Source organism: Clarias gariepinus, chromosome 3 (genome assembly GCF_024256425.1).
Source record: "Clarias gariepinus isolate MV-2021 ecotype Netherlands chromosome 3, CGAR_prim_01v2, whole genome shotgun sequence".
In the NCBI taxonomy this organism is placed as follows: domain Eukaryota; kingdom Metazoa; phylum Chordata; class Actinopteri; order Siluriformes; family Clariidae; genus Clarias; species Clarias gariepinus.
Window position 1 is genome coordinate 41,994,996 of NC_071102.1, and position 23,848 is coordinate 42,018,843.

Sequence of the window (23,848 nt, forward strand, 5' to 3'; positions counted from 1 at the left end):
TTGCTTTTGATGTTTGCTATTTGCAGGAGTAATTGATAACTAATTGTCATGATGAATGTTTTAGCTCAAACTTGAACCATTTAGAGGTGACGTAAAGAGCTCGTATTCTCCAGGCGACAGCTTTTCTTTTCAAGTTAGAGGTGACCCCGGAGCAAAGGTCAGCCTGGTCGCGGTGGACAACTCCATTTTCCTGCTCAGTAAGAGCCGCCTGACGCAGAGAAAGGTGACGTTATGTGTGCACTAAAGTGAAACGCTGATGTAAAACTAAATTATGATTCTTGCACTAATCCAGTTGTGTACCAGCAGATTTGGGACACTCTCGGAAAGGGGGACTTGGGCTGCTCTCCAGGAGGAGGCAAAAACAGCATGGGTGTGTTCTTGGATGCAGGCCTACATTTTCAGTCCAGCTTCAGTGTAGCAACTGATGAAAGACAAGGTATTTTCATCATCGAGAGAGATAATAACTATTGCCTCAGTTGTGATCACGTGACACTATGCAGTAAAACAAAAAGCGCATGCGCGCTACATGATACCCAATGATACTTATGTACTATATCAAGACTTGTTCGTTCTTCAAGTCAGAAATAATAAAAAAAATTTGCTCATCTGGCGGAATGCTCGCAAACCAGGTAACATGCAATCTGAGGTTCCACTGTAGTAAACTCATCTTTTGAGCCTGTGGTTGATGAAGTAGATGCATAACACTGGGAGGAAAATAAATAAAAATGGACTCTTACTGGTGAAGGTAAAGGTGTGATAATATTTTCCTATTAAATAATTAAGTGAATTACGCCATGTCCACATGTAGCCAGGTATTTTTGAAACAGAGATTTTTATCTGCAGTCTTGTCTTTTCGTCCACATGCGAACGCAGTTTTGGTTGTTGAACTCCTTCCAAAGTGAAGATCGTCTCGGGTTACTTTCCTGTAACCCTGTTCCCTGAAAAGGCGGGAACGAGATGCTGCGTGAAAACGCTATGGGAACATCTTGTCATGTTGCCGGTTGTGAAGCATGTGTGTACCAAACACGCCAAATTTTTGGCTTTTATAACCTCGGTCAGGTGACGTCATCTGATAGGACGAACCTGCAGGTTATAAATAGGAGTGAACTGGAAATATTCCTCAGATTGATTTGTCTGAACGGACGTCCGGTCACATAGGCAGTGCGGCATTGGGACGCAGCATCTCATTCCCGCCTTTTCAGTGAACAGGGTTACAGCAAAGTAACCCGAGACGTTCCCTTTCAAAGGCTACACTCTATGGGAACGAGAGTGCCAACGCCGCCGCACTGCAAGTGTCTGGACTCCAAGGTTGTGTAGCGTGTGCGCACAAGGCCGAGAAGGTCTCAGAACTATGTCTGGGTAGCTGACTCGAAGACCCGTGGGCCCGGAGTAGCATGAACATCCAAACTATAAATGTAATAAATGTGTGCGGAGAGGACAACCCTCCGTGTCACACACTTGCTGCAGGGGAATACCTCTTGCTAGTGCAATAGATGAGGCGATCCCCCTGGTTGAATGAGCCCTGATTCCTAGAGGCGAAGTGAGCCCACGCGCCTCATAGGAGAGGGCAATAGCCCAGTGTAGTGGGGGCCACCCCCCGTTGCGGCCCCAGATCATGTAAAAGCTGCTCTGACTTACGCCACTAGCTGATGCGGTGGACATAAATCTGAAGAGCATGACTGGACAAAGTAAGTAAAGTCTTTCCTGCTCCGAAGCTGTAAAGGCGGAGGACAGAAGGCTTCAAAACAATAGGATGCATATTGGAAAATGTGTGCGGAGAGGACCAACCCTCCGCGTCACAGACTTGCTGCAAGGGAATACCTCTTGCTAGGGCAATTGATGAGGCGATTTCCCTGGTTGAATGAACCCTGATTCCTAGAGGCGAAGTGAGCCCACGCGCCTCATAGAAGAGGGCAATAGCATCTCTCACGCCGCTTGCGGCTTCAAAACATGTAAAAGCTGCTCTGACTTACGCCACTGGCTGATGCGGTGGACGTAAATCTGAAAAGCACGAACTGGACACAGTGAGTGAAGTCTCTCCTGCTCCGAAGCTGTAAAGGCAGGGGAGAGAAGGCTTCAAAACAATAGGTGCATGTTGGCAAATGTGTGCGGAGAGGACCAACCCTCCCCGTCACATACTTGCTGCAAGGGAATATCTCTTGCTAGTGCAATTGATGAGGCGATTCCCCTGGTTGAATGAGCCCTGATTCCTAGAGGCGAAGTGAGCCCACGTGCCTCATAGGAGATAACCAAGATGGCGCCGGTGAGGTCGGCTGCCGTCACGACTGCTCCGACCACCTTTTCTTTGTTTTTGTTTTTTAAGTTAGTTTTCAGCGTTTGTAAATCGGCAAAATTACCACCGTGGAGTACATTGGTTATGATAGAGACACTCTTGTTTCTATTGGTATACAATGTACTCACAATTCGAAGTTTTTAACCCCGGATCCGAGCTGGCCGAGTGAGATCCTGAGGGAAAACAAAGGACGCGACGCGAAGCGGCGGCCTCGAGGGAAATGAGCCGGCGTCAGGAACAGGCTGAGAGCCCGTGCACACCGCACACCTCTGCCTAGCATCCTGCTCGCCAACGTCCAGTCACTGGAAAACAAGCTCGATGACCTCAGGGCCAGGATAAAGTTCCAGAGAGACATTCGGGACTGCAATCTCCTCTGCTTCACCGAGACATGGCTGAACCCAGCGGTGCCGGACCACGCCATCCAGCCGGCCGAGTTCTTCTCGGTTCACCGCATGGACAGGACGCGGGACTCGGGGAAGTCAAGAAGGAGGCGGCGTGTGTTTAATGGTGAACAGCAGCTGGTGCAACAGCGCGAGCGTTGTTCCTCTCACACGCTCCTGCACACCAAATCTGGAACTACTGTCCATCATGTGTCGTCCTTTTTATCTACCTCGAGAGTTTACATCGGTCATAATCAGCGCCATTAATATTCCACCACAAGCGGACACGGACACTGCCTTATGCGAGCTGCATGAGGCACTCACACAGCAACAAACACAACACCGGGACGCTGCGCTTATTGTGGCGGGACGCACTCGATGACGCAGACTGGGACATGTTCCGAAACAGCTCCGATGATGACGTCAGCGTGTTTACGGAAGCAGTTGTGGGATTCACTGGGAAACTAGCGGACGATACCATGGAGAAAAAGACTATTAAAACGTTTCCCAACCAGAAGCCGTGGGTGGATAAAACCATCCGCGACGCACTGAGATCTCGCACCACTGCCTACAACACGGGACTCGCGTCGGGGGACATGGAACCATATAAGGCTGCGTCATACAGTGTCCGGAAGGCGGTGAAAGAGGCGAAGCAGCGCTACAGGAGCACCGGAAGCGGGTTCATCATCACAAAGCATGACGTGAGGAGAGCCTTCAAGAGAGTGAACACCAGGAAAGCAGCAGGACCAGACGGCATCTCAGGCCGTATTCTGAGAGCCTGCGCAGACCAGCTAGCACCTGTGTTCACTGAGATATTCAACCTCTCTTTATCTCAGTCGGTGATCCCCACATGCTTCAAAGAGTCCATCATTGTTCCTGTCCCAAAGAAACCTCATCCTGCTTCCCTCAATGACTATCGCCCTGTAGCCCTCACCTCAGTAGTGATGAAGTGCTTTGAACGCCTGGTCAGAGACATCTCTCATCTACTCCACACATCTCTCACTCACCTGGACACTCGGAGGGGGAATTATGTTAAAATGCTCTTCATCGACTACAGCTCTGCATTCAATACCATAATTCTCTACACACTCACCACCAAGCTGGAGCACCTGGGACTCAGCTCATCTATGTGTCAGTGGATCTCCAACTTCCTAACTGGCAGACCACAGGAAGTAAGGATGGGCGGACATGTCTCAGCCTCCATCACTCTCAGCACTGAAGCCCCCCAGGGGTGTGTTCTGAGCCCCCTGCTGTACTCTTTGTACACATATGACTGTGTGGCCACTACCAGCTCCACCACCATCATTAAGTTTGCTGACGACACCGTCGTGGTGGGCCTGATCTCTGATAACAACGAGACAGCCTACCTAAAGGAGATTAGGAATCTGGAGAACTGGTGCCAGAGGAACAACCTCCTTCTAAACGTCAGTAAGACAAAGGAGCTGATAGTGGACTTCAGCACTAAGCAGGAGAGGAACTACCAGACCCCCGTCATCAACAAGAGCCCAGTGGAGAGAGTGGACAGTTTCAAATACCTCTGTGTTCACATCACGCAGGACCTGTCATGGTCCTGTCACATCAACACCGTGGTGAAAAAGGCCCGGCAGCATCTCTACCACCTCAGACGCTTGAGAGACTTCCGACTGCCCTCCAAGGTGCTCAGGAACTTTTACTCCTGCACCATAGAGAGCATCCTGACGGGAAACATCTCAACCTGGTTCGGGAACAGCACCATGCAGGACAGACGAGCTCTACAGAGGGTGGTGCGATCAGCTGAGCGCATCATCCGCACCGAGCTCCCTGACCTGCACTCAATCTACAGCAGGCGGTGCTGGACCAAGGCCAGGAAGATTGTGAAGGACCTCAGCCATTCCAACAATGGACTGTTCTCTCTGTTGAGGTCAGGAAAGCGATTCCGCTCCCTGAAGACCAACACAGAGAGACTGAGGAGGAGCTTCTTCCCACAGGCGATAAGGTCTCTCAATCACACCACCACACAGTACTGACACCCATATGGTCTTTACACACATACACTGGACATTCTGGACATTCATTTACACTAGTGGCCACTGCACAACTACACCTGGTGATCACAAGTCACAAGTCACTTTACATTAATCACTTTTTAAGCATTTTTTGCACGGCACTAGTCACTATAAATATGTGAATTGCACAAACAGTGGACATTACATTACCATTACAACTACCATTCCATACAAAAATTACATAAATATACCTGCCCGTTCAGCTGCTCTTATTGTTTTATATTTCATTATACATTCTTCAAATATTTTCTATATTGTGTATTTTTGCTGTACAGTTATTCATTTATTTTATTTTATTTTATTTTTTTACTTTAGTTTTATATTTTATTTTATTATTTCCTAGTTTTATGTACCCTATATTTTAATTCTCATATTAGTCTTTATTTTAGGTCATGAGCAGTTGCCTAAGCATTTCACTGCATATCGTACTGTGTATGACTGTGTATGTGACAAATAAAATTTGAATTTGAACTTGAGAGGGCAATAGCTGTCCGATCCTCTTAGAGAGGTAACACCATTTAGAAAAAACATCTTAAGGGTCAGAAACCTGAGGCGCTGACTCTAGTGGTTCAACAAGGGGCACAAGCCAGAGGACAATTTTTTTCTGCAGAAACTCCAGCACTGAAACAATTCGGCAGTGGACTGGGTCTACCTGCTTCGTCATGCACCAACTTTCAAATACATTCTATTTGAGGGGAGGCAGTCCTAGTACTTAGAATAGTCTTAATTACGCTGGCTGGAAGACCAGCTTGACTTAGAGTCAGAGAGTAGTAAAGGGGACATTTGCTGATCTTGCGAGGCAAAGAGGTCCACCTACGCTACATGAAATTTTCCCAGAATGTAAATCGCCCTGAGGGACAGGAATCTGGTGCGCTAGCTATTTAGCGGCGCGAGCACAGTCCGCCCTGGCGATTAATATGTGAGACTGCCATAGTGTTGTCCACCCGCACTAGGACATGGTAGTCTCAACTGCTGGAGGAAGTGCTTTAGGTCCTGAAATAGAGCCATGATTTTAAGGCAATTGATGTGCCGCGCAAAAAGATGGCCTCTCCAGCTCCCTTGGGCTGGACGGTCATTTAAGACCAGCCCATGAGGGAAGCGTCTGTCGTTAGCATCTGCGACGACAAGACGAACTTAGAGTGGGACCCAGAGTCAGAAACCGGGGTCTTAACCACATAGGAAGGGTACGAAGCACCTGGCGCGTAGCCCTTATTGGGGATTGGCCCTAGAGTAAAATCCCCTGGTTCTTAGCCACAACTGAAATGCTCTCATGTGCAGAAGGTCCAAAGGTGTCACCGTGGATACAGCTGCCATGAGAGCCAAGATCTCTGAAAGTGATGGTCACTTTCTGGTCTAGCTTGATTTCCTTGACGGTGTTGAGAATGGATTCGACACGAGCGGGAGACAGCTGTGCCCGCTTACGCTTAAATTCCATGTGACACCCAAAAATGTTGTCCTCTAAACAGGAAAGAGCATGCTTTCACGGCATTGGATCTCAATCCTAGGAAACAAAGATTGGCTAGAACGACATGCTGATGTCGAAGCGCTAGCTACTGAGACTGGGCCAGCCAGTCATGTAATTCAATACGGATGCTCTGGAGTCGAAAGAGCCAGAACTACATCCATGTATTTTGTGTATGTGCGGGTGAAAAAGCTAGACCAAATGGAAGGACCCGATACTGGTAAGCTTCGCTCCTGAACGCGAACCTCAGGAACCTTCTGTGTTGTGGCAATATTTCCATTGATTTATTTTTAGATAGCGGTAAAGCCCGCAAAATCTAAAAAATTGGACGCAGCCCCCCATTCCTTTTGCACTTTCCGGTTTCATGGAAGTGGAGACCACGCCATTGAAACGCGGAGGGTGATGTGAGAACTGAATCCTGTAGTTTCTCTGTACAGTGCTTAGTGCCCAAGGAGATATACTTGGCAGTAGCTTCCACGCTGCCAGTTTCTCAGAAAGGGGCAAAGCTCAGCGGCTTGGTTAAACGGGGGGGATGTTAGATGTTCGGCATCCTGAAACACGGCAGGAAAAACCCGAAGAACTAACATTTTATTGGAGACTGGAGTTGCCCGAAACACCAGTGGTGGCGGAGCAAGAACACCAACCTCCTGGGGGTGCCAGGGAGATCACTTTATTCTTTAAAAGGAATTCTGCGTGCCTCTCCCCATTGGGGGGCCACCCCCCACAGTCCTGGGCACATGAACCTCAGGGCTTCTTTGTGAAGACAATATGCCAGTCTGACCTCTTTTGAGGCGGATTGCGTGACGCACCCCAATCTTGCAAGGGGGTGCCCAGCTCAAAAACACTCTCCTTGTGTGTTTCATGCCTCGCAACAGTCAGACCCGGTCGAGACTGGGTGGCCGACAGTCCCGACTCTTGAGCAAGGCGGGGAAGGAATTTCCCGAAGGCTTGTTATATAACTTCGCCTCATGAACCTAGTGGCGACCGAGTTAACGACATCGCCAAGTAGGCCGGGAGGCGAGATGGGGCATCGAGGAGGAATACACGATTCTTCTCCTTAATGCCCCTGAGATTCAACCACAAGTGCCTCTCCGCGGAGACCATAGCAGCCATAAAATGGCCGATAGCACAAGCCGTCTGCTTTGTTGCATGAAGAGACAAGTCTGTGGCCCGGCGTAAATCCAATACGCCTTACCTTGCAGAGCCTCGCCAGTACTCAAGTCTCTTAGCAGGTCAGCCTGGTAGGCGTGCAAAACCGCCATGGTGTGCAATGCGCCAACCTGACCTGCTGCCTGAAAAGCTTTTCCCTCCAGGGAAGATAAAAAGTCGACACAGCTTGAAAGGAAATAATAGCTTTTCAGGAAGGATGATGTCCCAGAAGAGAGATAGCCTGGAAGCGTCTCTTCTATCTGGGTGTCATCATATAACTCCGCGTTTCTACCTCAATTATATTTAAATAATTAAATAAGTTGATTGCAGGAAAACACGGGATGAATACAGCTTACTCCATGAAAGGGTTAACTCATATGGAGATTGCTAAGAAAAGGGGAGAGAGCGTTGTTGAGTCTCCGCCCCCGCCTCCTGACGTCTATGTTTTTATTTTTATTTATTTATTTTTAAGTGCTTAGAAGCTATTACCATCTCTGCGGAAGCAAGAGAGGATGTTTATCCTTGCCCATTCACAAGAAGCGCAGCGCGCGCTTGAGAGCGGACAGAGGGATTTCCCGATCCGATGAGAACGCGAAAGAAAGGAGTTTTTAAATCCGTCTCTCACTGCTCTGCCGGATGCACGAGTTTAAGCCCCAGGAATGCGTGGCGGCTCGGAATGCTAGGCGCGCGCGTAGCACTTAATCGAAGCAGTAAAGTGTAGAGATCGCCCTCCGATATGGATTATACACACGGAGGGATATCTCGTTTAAAACTCTGCCATTATTGGTGAGTTAAACACTTATTTTGCTGGTTAGACACACACGCTCACAACTAGGTGAAGACAAGAATCTGAGGAATGTTTCCGGTTCACTCCTATTTATAACCTGCAAGTGCGTCCTATCAGATGACGTCACCTGACCGAGGTTATAAAAGCCAAAAATTTGGCATGTTTGTTACACACATGCTTCACAACCGGCAACATGACAAGATGTTCCCATAGCGTTTTCATGCAGCATCGAGTGTAGCCTTTGAAAGGGAACTTCCCAATCTTCATTTTCAGTGGTGTGGTGTGGACAGCGGAAACAGAGATTTTGGCCTGTTGTGATGTCACCTTGTGTGCCTATGATGTCATTGTCGGTGTGCTAGTCTCCTTGATTTGATGACAGCTTTGTTCATGAGGATATTTTGTGCACAGATGACTTGTGCCTCAATGTACTACAAAGCTCACTGCTGCTAAATATAAAACCCCAAAGACGCAGACCCCATAGGTTTGCATTTTCATGTGGACAAATATATTTAAAAAGTAGAAAAATCTCAGTTTTTAAAAATATCCAGCTACATGGCCTGGATACTGTGAACTTTGTTTTGATATACTGTGCCAATCTACTAATAATTATTGAGGATTAATATATGGTAATATTCTAAGTTGGGTATAACGTTACTGTGCAATGCATTACTGTAATCGAATTACTTTTCATTATAATGTAGTGATGTCATGAATTTAGTATCAGTTAACGGACATGCGCTTTAATCAATCGTCGGGCAGCTTTGTAGTTTTTACATTTTATGTTATAACAGGTTCGTTCTTTTTGCATGGGTGGCAACACAGACACACAAGGCGAGGTGAGGCCTTACGGGAAAAGGGTAATTCTATTTAGAAAAAACGGGGAAGGAGAAGGGTTAAAGGAGGGAGGAAGGAAAAAGGGGAGGATTTTTAACACGAGATCCATTAAGATTAATTATCGCCAGCCAACACGACCTGCCAGCTTCGCACACCTGCAGAAGGGAGGGTGCCTATGTAGGGAGCCTACGGAGTAAGCGAGGAGCGACGACAGGTTGAGCCCATCACAGGCACATGCAGTGGCAATGTTTTCAAAGTAATCTAATTGGTAATCTGATTACTTTTTGCATGTAATAATCGGTAATGTAGTCAAATTACAATTTGAAAGTAGTAATTAGTCATTTGTAATATGTGATTAATATAGGGTTTTATTTTAAAGATTCTTGTATTGTGTATGTTTTTTGGTTAGACAAACCATGTCACTGGAAGTCCAGGAGGAAGCGTTCTGCTGAACAACTGCGTCTCAGAGACCAGCTCGGTAAGAAAGTGCTTTACTCATATAGCAGGGCTAGTGTATCAATCGTTAATGAAACTTCAAGTCTCAAAAATCTTTTAAAAAAAAAAGGTTTTTAAATGAGGACATTTTGCTTTTCATTATTTAACCCCCAAAATAAAGCACTCTTTAGCTGAGCGGTGTAGGGGGAGGTTTGGTTTAAAAATTAAATGGCTTGTAAAAGTTCTTCTATTTGTTGATGAGAATGGGAAAAGAGAATTCACACATTTGGTATGTGTGAATTGAAATACCAGCATTCAAGCAAGAAAATGAAGTCAAGACTATAATGATAAAATAGAGACTAAAGATGATAAGATTTGACCAAATAATGATGACTTTTTTTTTTGTGTGTGTGTGTGTGTGTGTGTGTGTGTGTGTGTGTGTGTGTGTGATCAGAGAAATCCTATTCTTCTGACCAGTTACTACAGCGCTGCTGCTCTGATGGTATGAGGGAGATCCCCATGCCGTACACATGTCGCCGCCGAGCTCTTTACATCACTGAGGTCTGGAGCTGCGTGAAGGCTTTTCTTGTGTGCTGCTCGAAGTACAGGGGTGAAGAGCTGGGCATCATCACTCCACCCCCAACCACCACTTCACCACTCATTGTACCTCAGACAAGGAGACGTCAAAAAATTTTACTGGGCAGTCGTCGAGGTAGATTAAAAAGATTAATGAATTCATTATTCATTTTCACATTTTTCCAAGATAAATAATATAACAGATCAGTAATCTATGATCATCTATAAAAAAATTATCTTTTAAAACTTTTCTGTGGTATAGCCCGTTTCATTATGCACCTCGAAATGTTGAGGATATAGAGTCTTCTGTAATTCTGGACTGTATGTGGATGCATTTTTCAGAATATCTTCTTTTATCTGCTTCCCAACCAAATATCCATCCACGTGTTGAGGAAAGAGTCATTTCGCAGGCACCACCATCCTTAGAGGAGGAGTATGATGATGAGGATGATGATGAGGACTATGACCTGGATGACATTTATGTTCGCACCAAGTTTTTAGAATCCTGGCTGTGGACTGATGTCACACTGCCTGCAGCACCAGAGGCAGATGGGTGAGCTAGATTTTCATGATAACTATCCTATTTTGTGTTCACTGAAATTCACTGTATTCATTTAATTTCATGGTAATTTTGGAATTTACAAAAAATTTACACAAAATTATTGTATTGTAATTTACTTTAATTAAAAAGTCTCTCTCACACAGTGCAGGTGTACAGGCCTTGTAACAGACAGACATTTCTTCTCAAAAGTAATAGTCTATTTTATTACATTCTATCTAATTCATCACATGCATACATACTGTAGCACCCTGTCTGCTAACTGCTACTATAAAATCCACATCCAAAATCCATACCTATTTTCCCCTAACCACTGATTGTCCTAAACTCAAAAAGGTCCACCATTATCAACAAACAAACCCCATAAATATACTGACCAATCCCAATGGGCGCATGACCAAAAAGTAAAAACCTCTATTTACAGTAATGGGCAGTAGGGACCAGGCTGGCCAAGGCTAAGGATGAAGAAGTTTAGGAGGCAGTTGGCCTCTGGTGTAGACTTCTTCTCTGCATTTTATCTTGTCGTTTTGGCCTTTCGGTAAAGTCTGAGGCTACTAAGACGAGACAGGGAGAGCTAATTTGCAGGTCGTGCATCCAGAACACAAAACTCTCTGGATTAACTCCAGGAAGGTAAGGAATTACACACGGGTTTGGGTTCGTGGTAAGTGTGGTGCAGTTTGTACCAGTTTCAGCCACTGTCATCTTCTACTCACCGCAACTTCAGGGTTTTATTAAAGTGCTCTACCAGCTCGTTCGTTTGTGGGTGGTACACTGACATTTGGATGTGTTTGACGTGCAACAATTGATAGACATCTATCACATCAATTTCTTCATGAATGGAGTACACCTCCTTTGGCAGTCTCACGTGGCTGAAAAGCAGCACCAGGTCTCCTGCAGTTGTCCTAGAGGTCTCTTTATGTAGCAGATTGGCTTCGGGGTAAAGAGACGCATACCCCAACACAACCCAGGATACATACTCACTTCCATGCCAATACGCTTAAAGGGCAGGGGTTGGTTTTCTGGGAGCTGTTTTCTGACTCCTTTGATAGGGTGCGTATGTTCCAGGTGCATTAGGGTGTCAACCCTTGCCTTGTGGCACTACCAGCAGATCACAGGGTTCATCTCTTCTCTACGTATGATGTTCGAATAATCCCCCAATCTGCCTTTTTTCAGATTGGCTGTTGCCCCAGTGGAGTCTGTGCTCCCTGACAGCATTACTCAGTGGGGGATTTTGGGTGTTAGTACATCATCTAAGACAGGTAATTTGCTTGGATTGTATTTATATCTGTAGCTCTCTTCCTCTGTCCTTTGTCCTATATTTGTCAAACTCTCCTGTGTCCAGTTGTTTGAGGCTTTTTAGAAATAATTAGTATGTACATCAAAAAGTGTACTAAAAAAACATAAATTATATATGCTCCCATTTCAATGTTGAAATAAGATTTTGTGCTCCTTCAGGTTTTTGTGTGGCTGATCCATTCAACATTCGAGCCTGGAAGTCTTTCTTTATCGACCTCCGTCTTCCTCGCACTGCAGCCAGAAACGAGCATGTGGAAGTCAGGGCTGTGCTGCACAACTACATGAACGTGAACATGAAGGTCACTTTCTGATGTTTCCTTATGTTTTAGTGCATCTCTTTATTCAGTGTGGATGATTTTTATCAACAGATACTACTACCATGTGCATTCTTGCAGGTGTTGGTGGTTCTTGCAAAAACACAGGACGTATGCAGTGTGGCATTTACTGAGGATCATAAGCAGGAGGTGTTGGTGCGAGCTCGCTCCTCTGTACTCATCCCCTACACCGTAATCCCGCTTCGAGCAGGAGAGCTCCCCCTGCAGGTCACTGCTGTGTCGAGTAGCTTCATAGGACAGGATGCAATCCGCAAAAACCTCCGTGTGGTGGTACAGCTTGATTATGGTTTTATTTATTGAATGAATTAAATTTAAGATACATTTAAATAATGTTTATGATATATGAGGATAGTGTGTATGTGTGATTGCAGGTGGAGGGCGTTCAGAAGATGGATGTGAGGAGTTTTGTGTTGAACCCTGCTGATAAAGGAGATAGAAGTAAGAAGATGTCCTGTTGCCTTGATTTAATTAGGATCAAGAATAGACATGGACTCACCGAATAATTCCAACCAGACACACTGATTTTATTTTTACTCACATGTTGTCAAGAACTAACCTGGGATGACCAGAAGACAAAGCTTTAGCGGTTAGCCCTTTGTAGCGTGAATGGTAAACCCAAACGCGGAAGAACACGAGTAGGCAGGGGAATCACGCTTTTTAGTCTAAGGACTCTCACAAATGGGGAGTAAGGGAAAGACACAATCTAACTCGCATCCTATAAATACACACTCGATCAGAAAATTAAACCAAGAAGGTGAGTACTCACAGTTCGGTGAAGGATTCCAACGTAGCATCGGCGAGACTCAATAACTGAGCGAGGTGCTATGGTTTGTTTACCTCATTTATACTTCCTGGTTCGCGACCGCTTAACTTCCGGGTCCTAGTGCCGGTCGGGTTCCGAGTGTGCATGACACATGTGTAGGATGAGAAATACCAGTTAGATGGACATTTTAAGATTGTTTATGAATGAGTTGGTTTTCATATACAGTAGCCATGTTGACAAAACTCTATATAATTTAGTGACATTTTTGGTCTGGAAAGCGATGGAAAGCCAGGCTTTCCCAGGTTTTCTGACTGTACTTGTCATGTCTGAAGGGAAGGCAGGCTGAGTTGGCTACCCTGTCTAAAAAAAAAAAAAATCAAAAGGTTAAACAATCAGATAAAGCTGTCTTTATAGTGTCATCAATCTGTAATTTGTCCAAAGCATGCAACAGGAAGCCAGGGTAAACTTGGCTTCTCTTGGTTAAATAATAAATAAATTAAGGATCAACCAATCAGATGGGACTGCTCTCATACCGCCAACAAACTGTGAAACCAGAGGCCCTACGACGTGCAGTTACAGAGGGGAGATATTTCGAGTTTTTAGTAGAATAGCAAATCTTTCAAACTAAAGTACAACTAAAGAATCAACTACAATTTAAAACCAGAGCTACATATGGACAGGAAAAAAAGAAAGGATATAGAGAAAATGTTTACAACTAGTGGCTAAACTTGCTAAAGCTGTTGTGCTGATTTCTGTGACTCTAAATTAGCTGCACATGTTAATTGAGTCTACTAGTGATTTTATTGTGACTGTTTAAACACAGGAAATAGGAAGTATGGAAAGAATTTGTCATGTTCCCATAACTGGGTTTATTACATAGACATTTATTAGCCTGCTGTTTGTTTAATACGAACATTCCCTGGTTGAGTTTGTAATCAATGTGTCTTTTATTCATTATTAAGGTTATGCTGCCCATTAAGTGTCTGGTCATGCTTCCGGGAGGGGAGTTGCCTAACATTAATTTAACAAGCATGGGCGCGGCTGCTTTGCATTTGTAGCAGCAAGTTTTGGATAACGGACATATGGATAATGAAGTCTTCTATAAATTGCACACACACACACACACACACACACACACACACACACAAACACATAGTGATTTAAAAAAGACATACTGTACTTGCTTCCTTAAGGATTTTCTCTACAGCACGGATAAACATTTACAGAGTCTCAGATCACAAAAAAGGGTGAAAGAGTGCCAGTGTGTTAAATCATGCATAAACTAATTTAGATTGCCCAAAAGGCAATACTAAATTTTATGTAAAGTCACTAGTCAGTGTATAAGGAATAAATCAATTAAAATCCAGATTGATAAATAAGCGATATGTTTATTTTGCGTGTGTGTGTGTGTGTGCACGTGTGTGTGTGCACGTGTGTGTGTGCATGTGTATGTTTGGTCCTCAGATGGAAATCAGCTGATTCAGGTGGATAAAGCTAAGCTGAGATCAGTGGTTCCTAACTCAGTTCCAGAAACATTTGTCAATGTCAGAGGTAACATTTTAATTAGCATACTGATTAGTAACTATCCAGCTCGACCTGGTACATTGAATATTTAATCTGTGTATTTGTTTAGGTAATTTGCTGGCCGACAGTATTGATAACTCTATCAATAAGGACTCACTTGCGGCGCTGATCCGGATGCCCAGAGGCTGTGTGGAGCAGAACCTGGCTAGCATCACACTGCCACTCATTGCTACTCACTATCTGGACCGCAGCTCCCAATGGGAAAGTGTGGGTTTGCGGCGCAGAGAGGACGCCATCTCCTACATTAAGAAAGGTAAAATAAAGTAAAATCCAGCATAGAGCTTAAGCTAATTCACTGTAAGTAATGTATAACAAAAGCTCCATATATACTGTATTGATTAAAAAGAAGTATCATGCAAATGCTACTAATAGAAAATGTTTGAATTTGTTAGCTGATTGATTCCTTTTTGTACTCCTGTCTCAGGCTATGAGAACCAACTTCATTATCGTAAAACGGACGACTCCTATCCACCATATCGCAATGAAGGAACCAGCACTTGGTATTTTTATGATTTACTGTATATGATATAATATACAGTATTTGGTCCTGTGAATGTATCCCTGCCCCATTAAAGCAATCATCTCCTCTGTTCGTGATCACAGGATCACAGCGTTCGTGGTGAAGGTGTTCTCCATGGCTTATCCCTTCATCACGGTGGATAAGCAGCACATTTGTGGCCCACTGCTCTACCTGCTCAAACACAAGCAGCTGCCATCTGGAGCGTTCAAGGAGGACAACCCTGTCTACACCACCTCCATGACGGTGAGAGGACAGACTCGATGAAGACGAAGCTGACTATTAAGTGAAACGAATTTGAAAATCATGTGTAGGATGATGGAAGAAACTGAATAGTTTGAGAGGTGACCATACTTGTATTGAGACTGTGTGTGTGGTTATGTGTGAGTCTAGGGAGGTCTTCAGGGTGCTGAATCCCAGGAAACTCTGACTGCATTTGTATTGATTGCAATGGCTGAAGCTCAAGGTGTTGTTACATGCAGCAAGCCAGATATAAACACAAAGGTAATGCACATACACAAACAATTACATTTTTATTATACTAGTTTTGGTATACTTTGATCATTACTTTGATTATTTGGTACTTTGATCATTTAACGTTAACAGCTCAGGCATTTAGTCTTTACTTCTTCTCTGTTCTTTGCAGGTGAGATTTAGAAGAGCTGGAGAGTATCTGAAGGAGCGATACCACCAGCTACGCAGGCCGTATTCCGTCGCGATTGCATGTTACGCTTTGGCTGTGAGCAATCAGGGCTGCTCGAAAAGCGTGTTGCTGAAATCAGCATCACCAGGTACTCTAAGCCATTCATTCCTCTACTTTAAAATGCATAAAAGGAAGTAAGGCTGGGGTAATGACTTAATCAAAGTCCCATAAAAGGGAACTATCAGTGTCTATTGCATGTGAAGGGACAAGAAGAACATCTTTACAAACATACCACAGAAGATCACAGTGCTTGGCTGAATGGGACCAAATCACATTTTAAATTGATATCCAACCCACTTTAGAATAATTAATTACACATGATGATGTTTTTCACGCATTTTAAGATATTAATCTTTCCTTGGCTTGTGATCTCAGACCGAACACACTGGCCAGATGCAGGCAATTCCTTCTTCACACTGGAGGCGACTGGTTATGCGCTGTTAGCCCTGATTAAAGGTGGCCATTTTGAGGAGGCGACGGCTCCATTTAAGTGGCTAAATCAGCAGCGACGGGTTGGGGGAGGGTACGGATCCACGCAGGTATGGGTTATAATGTTTTTGTGCTAATTACGTCTACATTTTGGTCATTTTAATTAAAAGAGAATTGAGTTAGGTGTTTGTCTAAAAACTAATAGTCAATAAAATCCGCCCTAATGTTTTTCTCAAGTAGAAAAAAAATGACTTTTTAAGATAGAAATTTAACCGAGAGAAGCCAACACCTATTATTACTCATGTAAGGTCCTACTCAATTATTTTTCCTTTACAGCATTCAGACTCATTTTACTCATTTCAGAAAACTCCTCCCTCCCAAAATATTTTTTATTCCAATATAATTTTCCATAAAATTGATCCATACTGTTTGTAATGTCTCGTGAGTCACCTGTACAGTGGTCCACATACAGTGCTGTGAAAAAGCAATTTTGCCCATTTCCTGATTTTTTAAATGCATATATGTCACACATGATACATTTATAGTACACAAAGATAACCCGATTAAAAACAAAGTGCGGTTTTTAAATGATGATTTCATTTATTAAGGGAAAAAAAGCTGTCCAAACATACCTGGCCCTATGTGAAAAAGTAATTGCCCCTAAACCTAATAACTGGCTGTCCCACCCTTGTGATTTAATTTTGACCCACTCTTCTTTGCAGAATTGTTTTAATTTAGCCATATTAGAGGATTTTCAAGCATGAACATGTTTAATGTCATCTCAATTTTATTCAAGTCTGGACTGTGCCTAGACCACTTCAAAACCATTCGAAACTTATTCAGCGGTGGACTTGCTGGTGTGTTTCGATCATTGTCCCGCTAAATAACCCAAGTGTGCTTGAGTGTGAGGTCATAAACTGATGGCTGTAAATTCTCTTTCAGGATTTTCTGGTCTTCTTCTTCTTTGTCTTTCAGCTGTTCCCTTTCCAGGGTCGCCACAGCGAATCATTTGCCTCCATCTAACCCTATCCTCTGCATCCTCTTCTCTCACACCAACTAACTTCATGTCCTCTCTCACATCCATAAATCTCCTCTTTGGTCTTCCTCTAGACCTCCTGCCTGGCAGTTTAAACCTCAGTTAAAACCATCTCTCCTCCGAACATGTCCAAACCACCTCAATCTGGTCTTTTTGACTTTACCTCCAAAACATCTAACGTGGGTTGTCCCTCTGATGAACTCATTCTTGATCCTATCCATCCTTGTCACGCCCAAAGAGGACCTCAACATCTTCAGCTCTGCTACCTCCAACTCTGCCTCCTGTCTTTTCTTCAGCGCCACTGTCTCTAAGCTGTCTTTCAGGATTTTCTGGTAAAGCACTAAATATTTGAAGCTTCAAAGCAGGCTGTTGACCAATTGACTGTTGGTATGATGTTCTTTTAATGAAATGCTGTGTTAATTTCATGCCAGATGATGAATTATATATTCTGTGGAGACAAGCCATTGTGTTCTTTTTGATCAGATGTAGCTTTTGCTCTAGAACTCTTCCATTGATGCCATTTTTGCCCAGTCTCTTTCTTACTGTTGAATCATGCTAATTGACCTTAACTGAAGCAAGTGAAGCCTGTAGGTCTTTAGATGTTAATTCTGAGTTCTTTTATGAGCCTCTACTGTAGATTAATGCATTCTTGTTCCAAAGTCTTAGAAATGGCTTGGTAACCTTTTCCAGACTGATACATGTCAATTACTTTGTTTCTCATTAGTTTTTATATTTCTTTAGATTATGTAACTTTTTAAAATCTTTTAGTGTGATTTACTTTGTAATCAGGCCTGGGTGTGGAAAGGGAAATTTAACACCCTTTCTAAAATTGACTACAGTTTATTCATGATTCACCATGAAGGTGATTTCTGTTTTATATAATGCCAGGTAGGTTTGGGCAGCTTGTTACCTTCAATAAATGAAATCCTCATTTAAAAACTGCATTTTGTATTTATTTGGGTTATCTTTGTGTATTACCAAATTTTGTTTGATGATCTGAGTCATTGAAGTGTGACAAAAAAATGCCACACTATTTAGGAAGGGACAAATACTTTTTCATCACACTGTACTACTCCTGACTTCATCCCATGTGGTCAGTCAATTCCAAAGTGTATTTTTGAGTGTTTGAATGTATAAGCATGCTCTCTGGACTCCTGTGCATGATGCTGAAACTCCTTGAATATCCTTCTCTCCTAGTCCACCATGGTGGTACTGCAGGCTCTGTCAGAGTACCTGGTGAAGAAACCTCCTCCCTCTGACATGAAGCTGCAGGTGGACCTCAGTGTTCCTGGTCGATCAGATATACGCTGGGCCTTCACTCCTCAACTGGCACATGTGGCACGTTCTTCCCGGGTCAGTCATTTTAGCACTGAAGTCCCTACATAAAACAGTAGCCTAACTTTACAAAAAATGAAGCCAACATACAATGCCGTAACAACCACCTTCGAAAACATTCCATTATAATGGATACATATTAAATGTCTATTTCTTTTAATGTTATTCTCTTTGCATTGCTCTTGAATTGTGCTATGCATTGTGTTTAAGCTAATGATTTGTGTATTCATAGGCCTTTTAATTGTGATACTGTTACACAGCATGACTCTCACTCATTTGATGATATTGTTACACAGGTCCCTCTAGATCAGGACTTTACAGTGCTTGCCTCAGGAAATGGCCAGGGAATCCTTGAGGTATGCAATGGAAAAACATTATAAAAAACACAATTATCAGCGGCATTATTGTAGGTTTGGAGGTTATCTCTCTCCCTCTGATTCCTCTGCAGGTGATAACAGTTTATAATGAGCTGCCCAATGAGCATGAGAAGAGCTCCTGCAAAGGCTTTGAGTTAAACGTTTCCATTACAGAAAACGGAGGTATCACTGTTGCCTATTATCCCTCCCCTGAATTTCTATGCTCAGTCCATTAGTCAATAAATGAATGACCAAATGATAAACTAGCACATTGTGGTAAAGTCACCATCTAAATTTAAATGAAGAAGACTTTCAGGGTGATAGTTCAGGAATTAATTAATTGGTTGGCTTAAAGTTGGAAATAAAGCTTGAAGGAATGTTAAAAGATAACAGCAATTTTGGGCATCCAAACAATTATCCAAATAAAGCTTTTGTGAACCTGACAGATTTTTGGAAAAGGGGTTGCGACCATGGAATATCTCCAGTATAAGGGTGCATAACTAGTGCATACCTCCGGCAGAAGTGTTTTTGTACACTGATGGAAAATAATTCAGGAAAATCAGTTAGAACTCCAGGTTAAATCTCCTGAAGCAACATGGTAACCAATATAAATATCTAAGATAGCACTGCTGATCACTGGGGAAAAAGCTTTTGTTTTAAAAAGAAAAAACCTTCATTATAGGTTTTTTAGCCAGTATAGATTTTCAAAAGGATTCGTCATGATCAAATAAGTTTTCTACTAAAAGATTTAGCACTCCCAACCTATTTAACCCCCTAAAACTATTCCTCCAGACTAAGTGCTCATGAACACTATATGCCTTCAAGGTAAAGGCTGAGGACTGGTTATTATAGATTTCAGGTAAACTGTTTATGCTCAACTTTCTCCGTATGTCACAGATAAACCTACAGCAGATATGGAGAAGGTGTACAAACTCATCATCAGTGTGAGGTAAGCTATGAATGTGCAAATGTATCATAAGAACACTGCAGTGTCCACGGTAGCATTAATCGTTTTGTTCCGTCAGAGCTCTGGCACAGCATCAAGTGCGCATGGCGGTTCTTGACATCAGTCTGCCTACTGGCTTTGAACCAGAAACCTCAGACCTCGAGCTGGTAAGAAACAAGAAGCTGAAGAATATAATGACCTACAAACAGATGATTTATGTGTTATTCAGACCGATGTAATCAATTAGAATAAAGGTGACTTTTAAAATGTTCAGACAACAAACTCAAGGGAACAAACATCAACTTAATACAACTGGCAGTCGTTTAGCGGGATAAATAGTCTAGAATAGGAAAGATCTCAAGTTACAAAGTAGTCAGAGATAACTTTTTAGAGATGCATAATGACTTACATAAGACTAACGACTTGAATAAAAGTTTTAATTCATAGTTTAATCTCCTGCTAAATAAACGTGATTTGTGTGGTCTTTAATCTACAGCTAAGCAACTCTGTGGATCGCTACATTAACAATTTCCAAGTTGTCGATAACCTGAGCGATCGAGGATCCCTCATCATTCATCTGTTCAAGGTAATGTGGAGGATTATATGCTGATCAGACTCGTACCGTTTTAGTAAAATAATTGATTAAGTTTTTAATCGATGTGTGTTCAGGTATCCAACAAAGAGCCAGACATCATCTCCTTCAGGCTGAACCAAAAATTTAAAGTTGGTCTCCTGCAACCATCTACAGTCACTATATACCAGTATTACAACACGGGTATACACAACCATGAATAATTATACAGCTTTATACATTTTAATGGATGTTAGATTCAGCTGCATGCTAAAAAAATTTAATGTAAGTGTGTTTTTAGATGAACGTTGCAGCAGGTTTTATACTCCACCAGAGGACAAAGAGCAGCTCAGTCAGATCTGCAAAGACAATATTTGTCGCTGCACCCAGGGTGAGCAATCACATGCTAACACATAGAGCTATATTTATACACTTATACAAAGTTTCATGAACACCTGGGCTCGTATTTACAAAGCTTCTTAAGGATAAAAGTTGTTCCTAGTGAAGAAATTCTAAGGAAATTCCTAGAATTATCATATTTTCTTAGAATTTCCCCTTAAATTTAGGACTAAATCTTAGTAAAGATAAAAATTATTCACAAATCATCTTAGCCCTAAAAATAGCCCCTAAAGTAAAAATATTTTAGGAGTAGACAGGAGGACTTTTAAGAGGCTTAAGAGTTTCTATAGCGGAGGACAAAATGGCGGAAACAAGAAATCTTCTCCAAAAATGAACATAAAGCTAAAAGTTAACACTGCTCTTCTGTCCAATTTGGTTTTCTTCTTGTTTGACTTCCTTTCATCTCTCTTGGATTGTTGACTACAGTACATACCAAAAGTGTAACTTAAATAGACCGTCCTACAATCATGTTAATTGTAAAAGCTGAGCCATTTTGCTCCCATCAATCTAAAATGGATTACACGTACAGTAATGAAATCAGTAAATATCATGGAAAATAAATGTAAGAACTTAAATAGTAACTTAATAGCCTATAACAGAAACTTTGCATAAAGTAAAGGATTTCACTGTCTGTTCTATTATCACTGTCGTGTATTCTGTTTTTACAAAGAGCACATTTCAAGACCTTCAGAGGTCAGAGGTTATTTTTTATCAACCAATCACAGTCCTTGAATTGCTGCATCATCCCTAACAGCAGGGTCGACCACACCTCCTCACTAAGATAAAAGTTTTTGTACTTTCCTTACTGAGAGTTGCTCTGAGAAGTTTTCTAAATCACTTTTAAGCTAAGACTTTTTAAGCTAAGATATGAGCTCTTTGGGAGAACTTTAATAAGCTTTGTGCCCTGATCATTACATTCTACCTAAACTTTTAACACAGATATCAGGATGCTTGTCTATGTTTTAAGAATTCCCAGCATTCATTAACCTAGTTTTCTGAAAGTTCGGACAAACTTGGCAACAAACTGTCACTATAGGTGGACTGTTTTTTTTTTCCTCGTTAACTAACAGCTACATGATTTTGTGATACCACCAAGTTTTAACTTTTTTAATTAAATCCATTTACAAGATTTACATGCTTAATGTTGTTCACTGCTGTTTAGTCGATTTTGCAAACACAAAAATGGCTGCTAGTTTGTGATCTATTTACGGCAAATCTCATTAACTAGCATGTATGAGTTGATAAATCAAGGTCTAAATAATGCTAATGTACATGTATGAGTAGGTGATTAATGTAATGACCTTTAAAACCGACTCTGTAGGCGACTGTTGCTTTTTGAAGATGGGCACTTATACAGTTTCAGCGAGAAAGAAGGCTGCATGTAGTGGAATCCATCACGGTAAGCATTACACATTACCTTTATGTTAACTGATTTCCATCAAGCTAGAGTTCCAGGTTCAACGTGAGTGCTGTGTGTACCAGTGTTTAAGGTCAGAGTGTTGAGCATCAGTACGAGCCAGTATGACAGATATCAGATGGAGATCTTGCGAATCATCAAAGAAGGTGTGTGTTTCTCCAAATAGTGTTTGTAATGTTGTATACCATTTGGTTTGTTTCTTTATACAGTGTTTGTGTGCACACAGGTTCTGAGGTTGGTCTAAAAGAAAAAGATATTCGAGTGTATCTTTCTCATGCTGGTTGTAGAGCGGGGCTTAATCTGATCACGGGGCAGGACTACCTCATCATCGGATCAGCTTCTGACATTTGGCAAACAGGCAGTGACGAAAATGGGTATGACTAAATACTGTACAGGTCTTAAGAATTTTCGCCAGGAAATTTTTAAACTTTGCTAGCTTCCTTTTCGTTTGGGTAACAAAATCATAATGCCACCACCAAATCCTTAATCATTAGTGTCAGAAGAATAAAACTTGAACATTCTGTAGGGTCTCACTACCCTTCCTCTTATCTCCTTTTCAGTTACATTTACATTCTGGGGAAGAACACCTGGGTGGAGCATTGGCCATCTGGCGTGTGTGACAGTTGCGCAGAACTGGACAATTTCAGCATAGAATTGCAGAACACTGGGTGCCAGTCCTGAGAATCTCCACCAACACACACATACAGCACAGTCCATGTGGAAAAATCTTTCTAATGCACTATAATGTCATGTGCAAGCATGTATGCAGTTTGCAAGTTTGGTGTGTTAAGCTTTACATGCGAACACAATTGTTTGTCAAGATGTCTATTGGAAAATTAACGTTATATTATATAGCAAATTTGTAGTTTATTAAATGGCTTCACTGCTTCTGTGTGACAATTTTATTTTGCTTAATAGTTGTTATTTAGAAATTTTTATTCTCAACAAATCACATTTGCTTTGTTTGTTTTTTGTCAAACTATCATACATTAAATTAGTGGGTGTTTTAAGTTAAAATAAAGGTAAAAACAGTTATATCACATAGTGTAACCCATACATAACATTATAGACCACATAGCCCTGGTCTTTCCTGGCTCATAATCTTTTTACATAAATATAACTTATGGCATGACTTTTGACAATATAATAATTAATTATTATTAATTTTATTTTATTGTGACATAATGAGTCTAGACCTGATCAACTGAAGCATCCCCACATCATAACACTGATGTGCATCACTCTGGAATAGGGTCACCAGGTCACATGACATGAGACATATGAGAAAGAATAAAATCAAAAGTTGGTGAGTGTGCTAACCAACCAATCAAACTATAATCCGGGCCAGATCCATAGAAGTATAATCCTGGCAGTGATGTCACAGATGCTTGGGCCCAATCATTGTTGCTTTGCAACTATATTTTCCAGTTCTCACTGGTAAATTAAGGCTTATTAAGGCAATAGCTTTTAGTTTTACTCGCTTCGTGAATTTGAAAATGCTCTAACTTTTACTATTACACATAGCTGTGGTTTTTATGATTGGAATTTTCAACATTCTGTTTGTGCCTCCAATAACTGGACTTCATATTAAATGAATGAAATTAACTGTTGCATTGAACTCTCAGCTGCCTAACACAAAGT

At 42.2% G+C, this 23,848-nt stretch overlaps 2 protein-coding genes across 2 annotated transcripts in view; both read left to right on the forward strand.

Annotated features, from left to right (window-relative positions):
• The window catches only part of c3b.2 (complement component c3b, tandem duplicate 2), a 36,467-nt gene extending 13,382 nt beyond the window's left edge, over positions 1-23,085 (forward strand). Inside the window, exons 17-44 of the mRNA XM_053491668.1 lie at positions 65-223; positions 307-436; positions 9,360-9,428; positions 9,840-10,097; positions 10,304-10,514; positions 11,694-11,779; positions 11,976-12,115; positions 12,212-12,421; positions 12,523-12,589; positions 14,379-14,465; positions 14,548-14,751; positions 14,923-14,998; positions 15,102-15,261; positions 15,409-15,519; positions 15,662-15,806; positions 16,094-16,257; positions 18,381-18,536; positions 18,815-18,874; positions 18,967-19,057; positions 19,772-19,823; positions 19,900-19,987; positions 20,317-20,406; positions 20,490-20,595; positions 20,693-20,782; positions 22,112-22,189; positions 22,273-22,353; positions 22,434-22,581; positions 22,768-23,085. Coding sequence (XP_053347643.1) covers positions 65-223; positions 307-436; positions 9,360-9,428; positions 9,840-10,097; positions 10,304-10,514; positions 11,694-11,779; positions 11,976-12,115; positions 12,212-12,421; positions 12,523-12,589; positions 14,379-14,465; positions 14,548-14,751; positions 14,923-14,998; positions 15,102-15,261; positions 15,409-15,519; positions 15,662-15,806; positions 16,094-16,257; positions 18,381-18,536; positions 18,815-18,874; positions 18,967-19,057; positions 19,772-19,823; positions 19,900-19,987; positions 20,317-20,406; positions 20,490-20,595; positions 20,693-20,782; positions 22,112-22,189; positions 22,273-22,353; positions 22,434-22,581; positions 22,768-22,888 — 3,438 coding nt within the window. The 3' untranslated portion in view covers positions 22,889-23,085. The remainder of the gene's footprint in view (positions 1-64; positions 224-306; positions 437-9,359; positions 9,429-9,839; positions 10,098-10,303; positions 10,515-11,693; positions 11,780-11,975; positions 12,116-12,211; positions 12,422-12,522; positions 12,590-14,378; positions 14,466-14,547; positions 14,752-14,922; positions 14,999-15,101; positions 15,262-15,408; positions 15,520-15,661; positions 15,807-16,093; positions 16,258-18,380; positions 18,537-18,814; positions 18,875-18,966; positions 19,058-19,771; positions 19,824-19,899; positions 19,988-20,316; positions 20,407-20,489; positions 20,596-20,692; positions 20,783-22,111; positions 22,190-22,272; positions 22,354-22,433; positions 22,582-22,767) is intronic.
• LOC128518710 (sialoadhesin-like) overlaps positions 1-23,848 on the forward strand; it is a 1,187,000-nt gene that overhangs the window by 594,478 nt on the left and 568,674 nt on the right. The window lies entirely within an intron of this gene.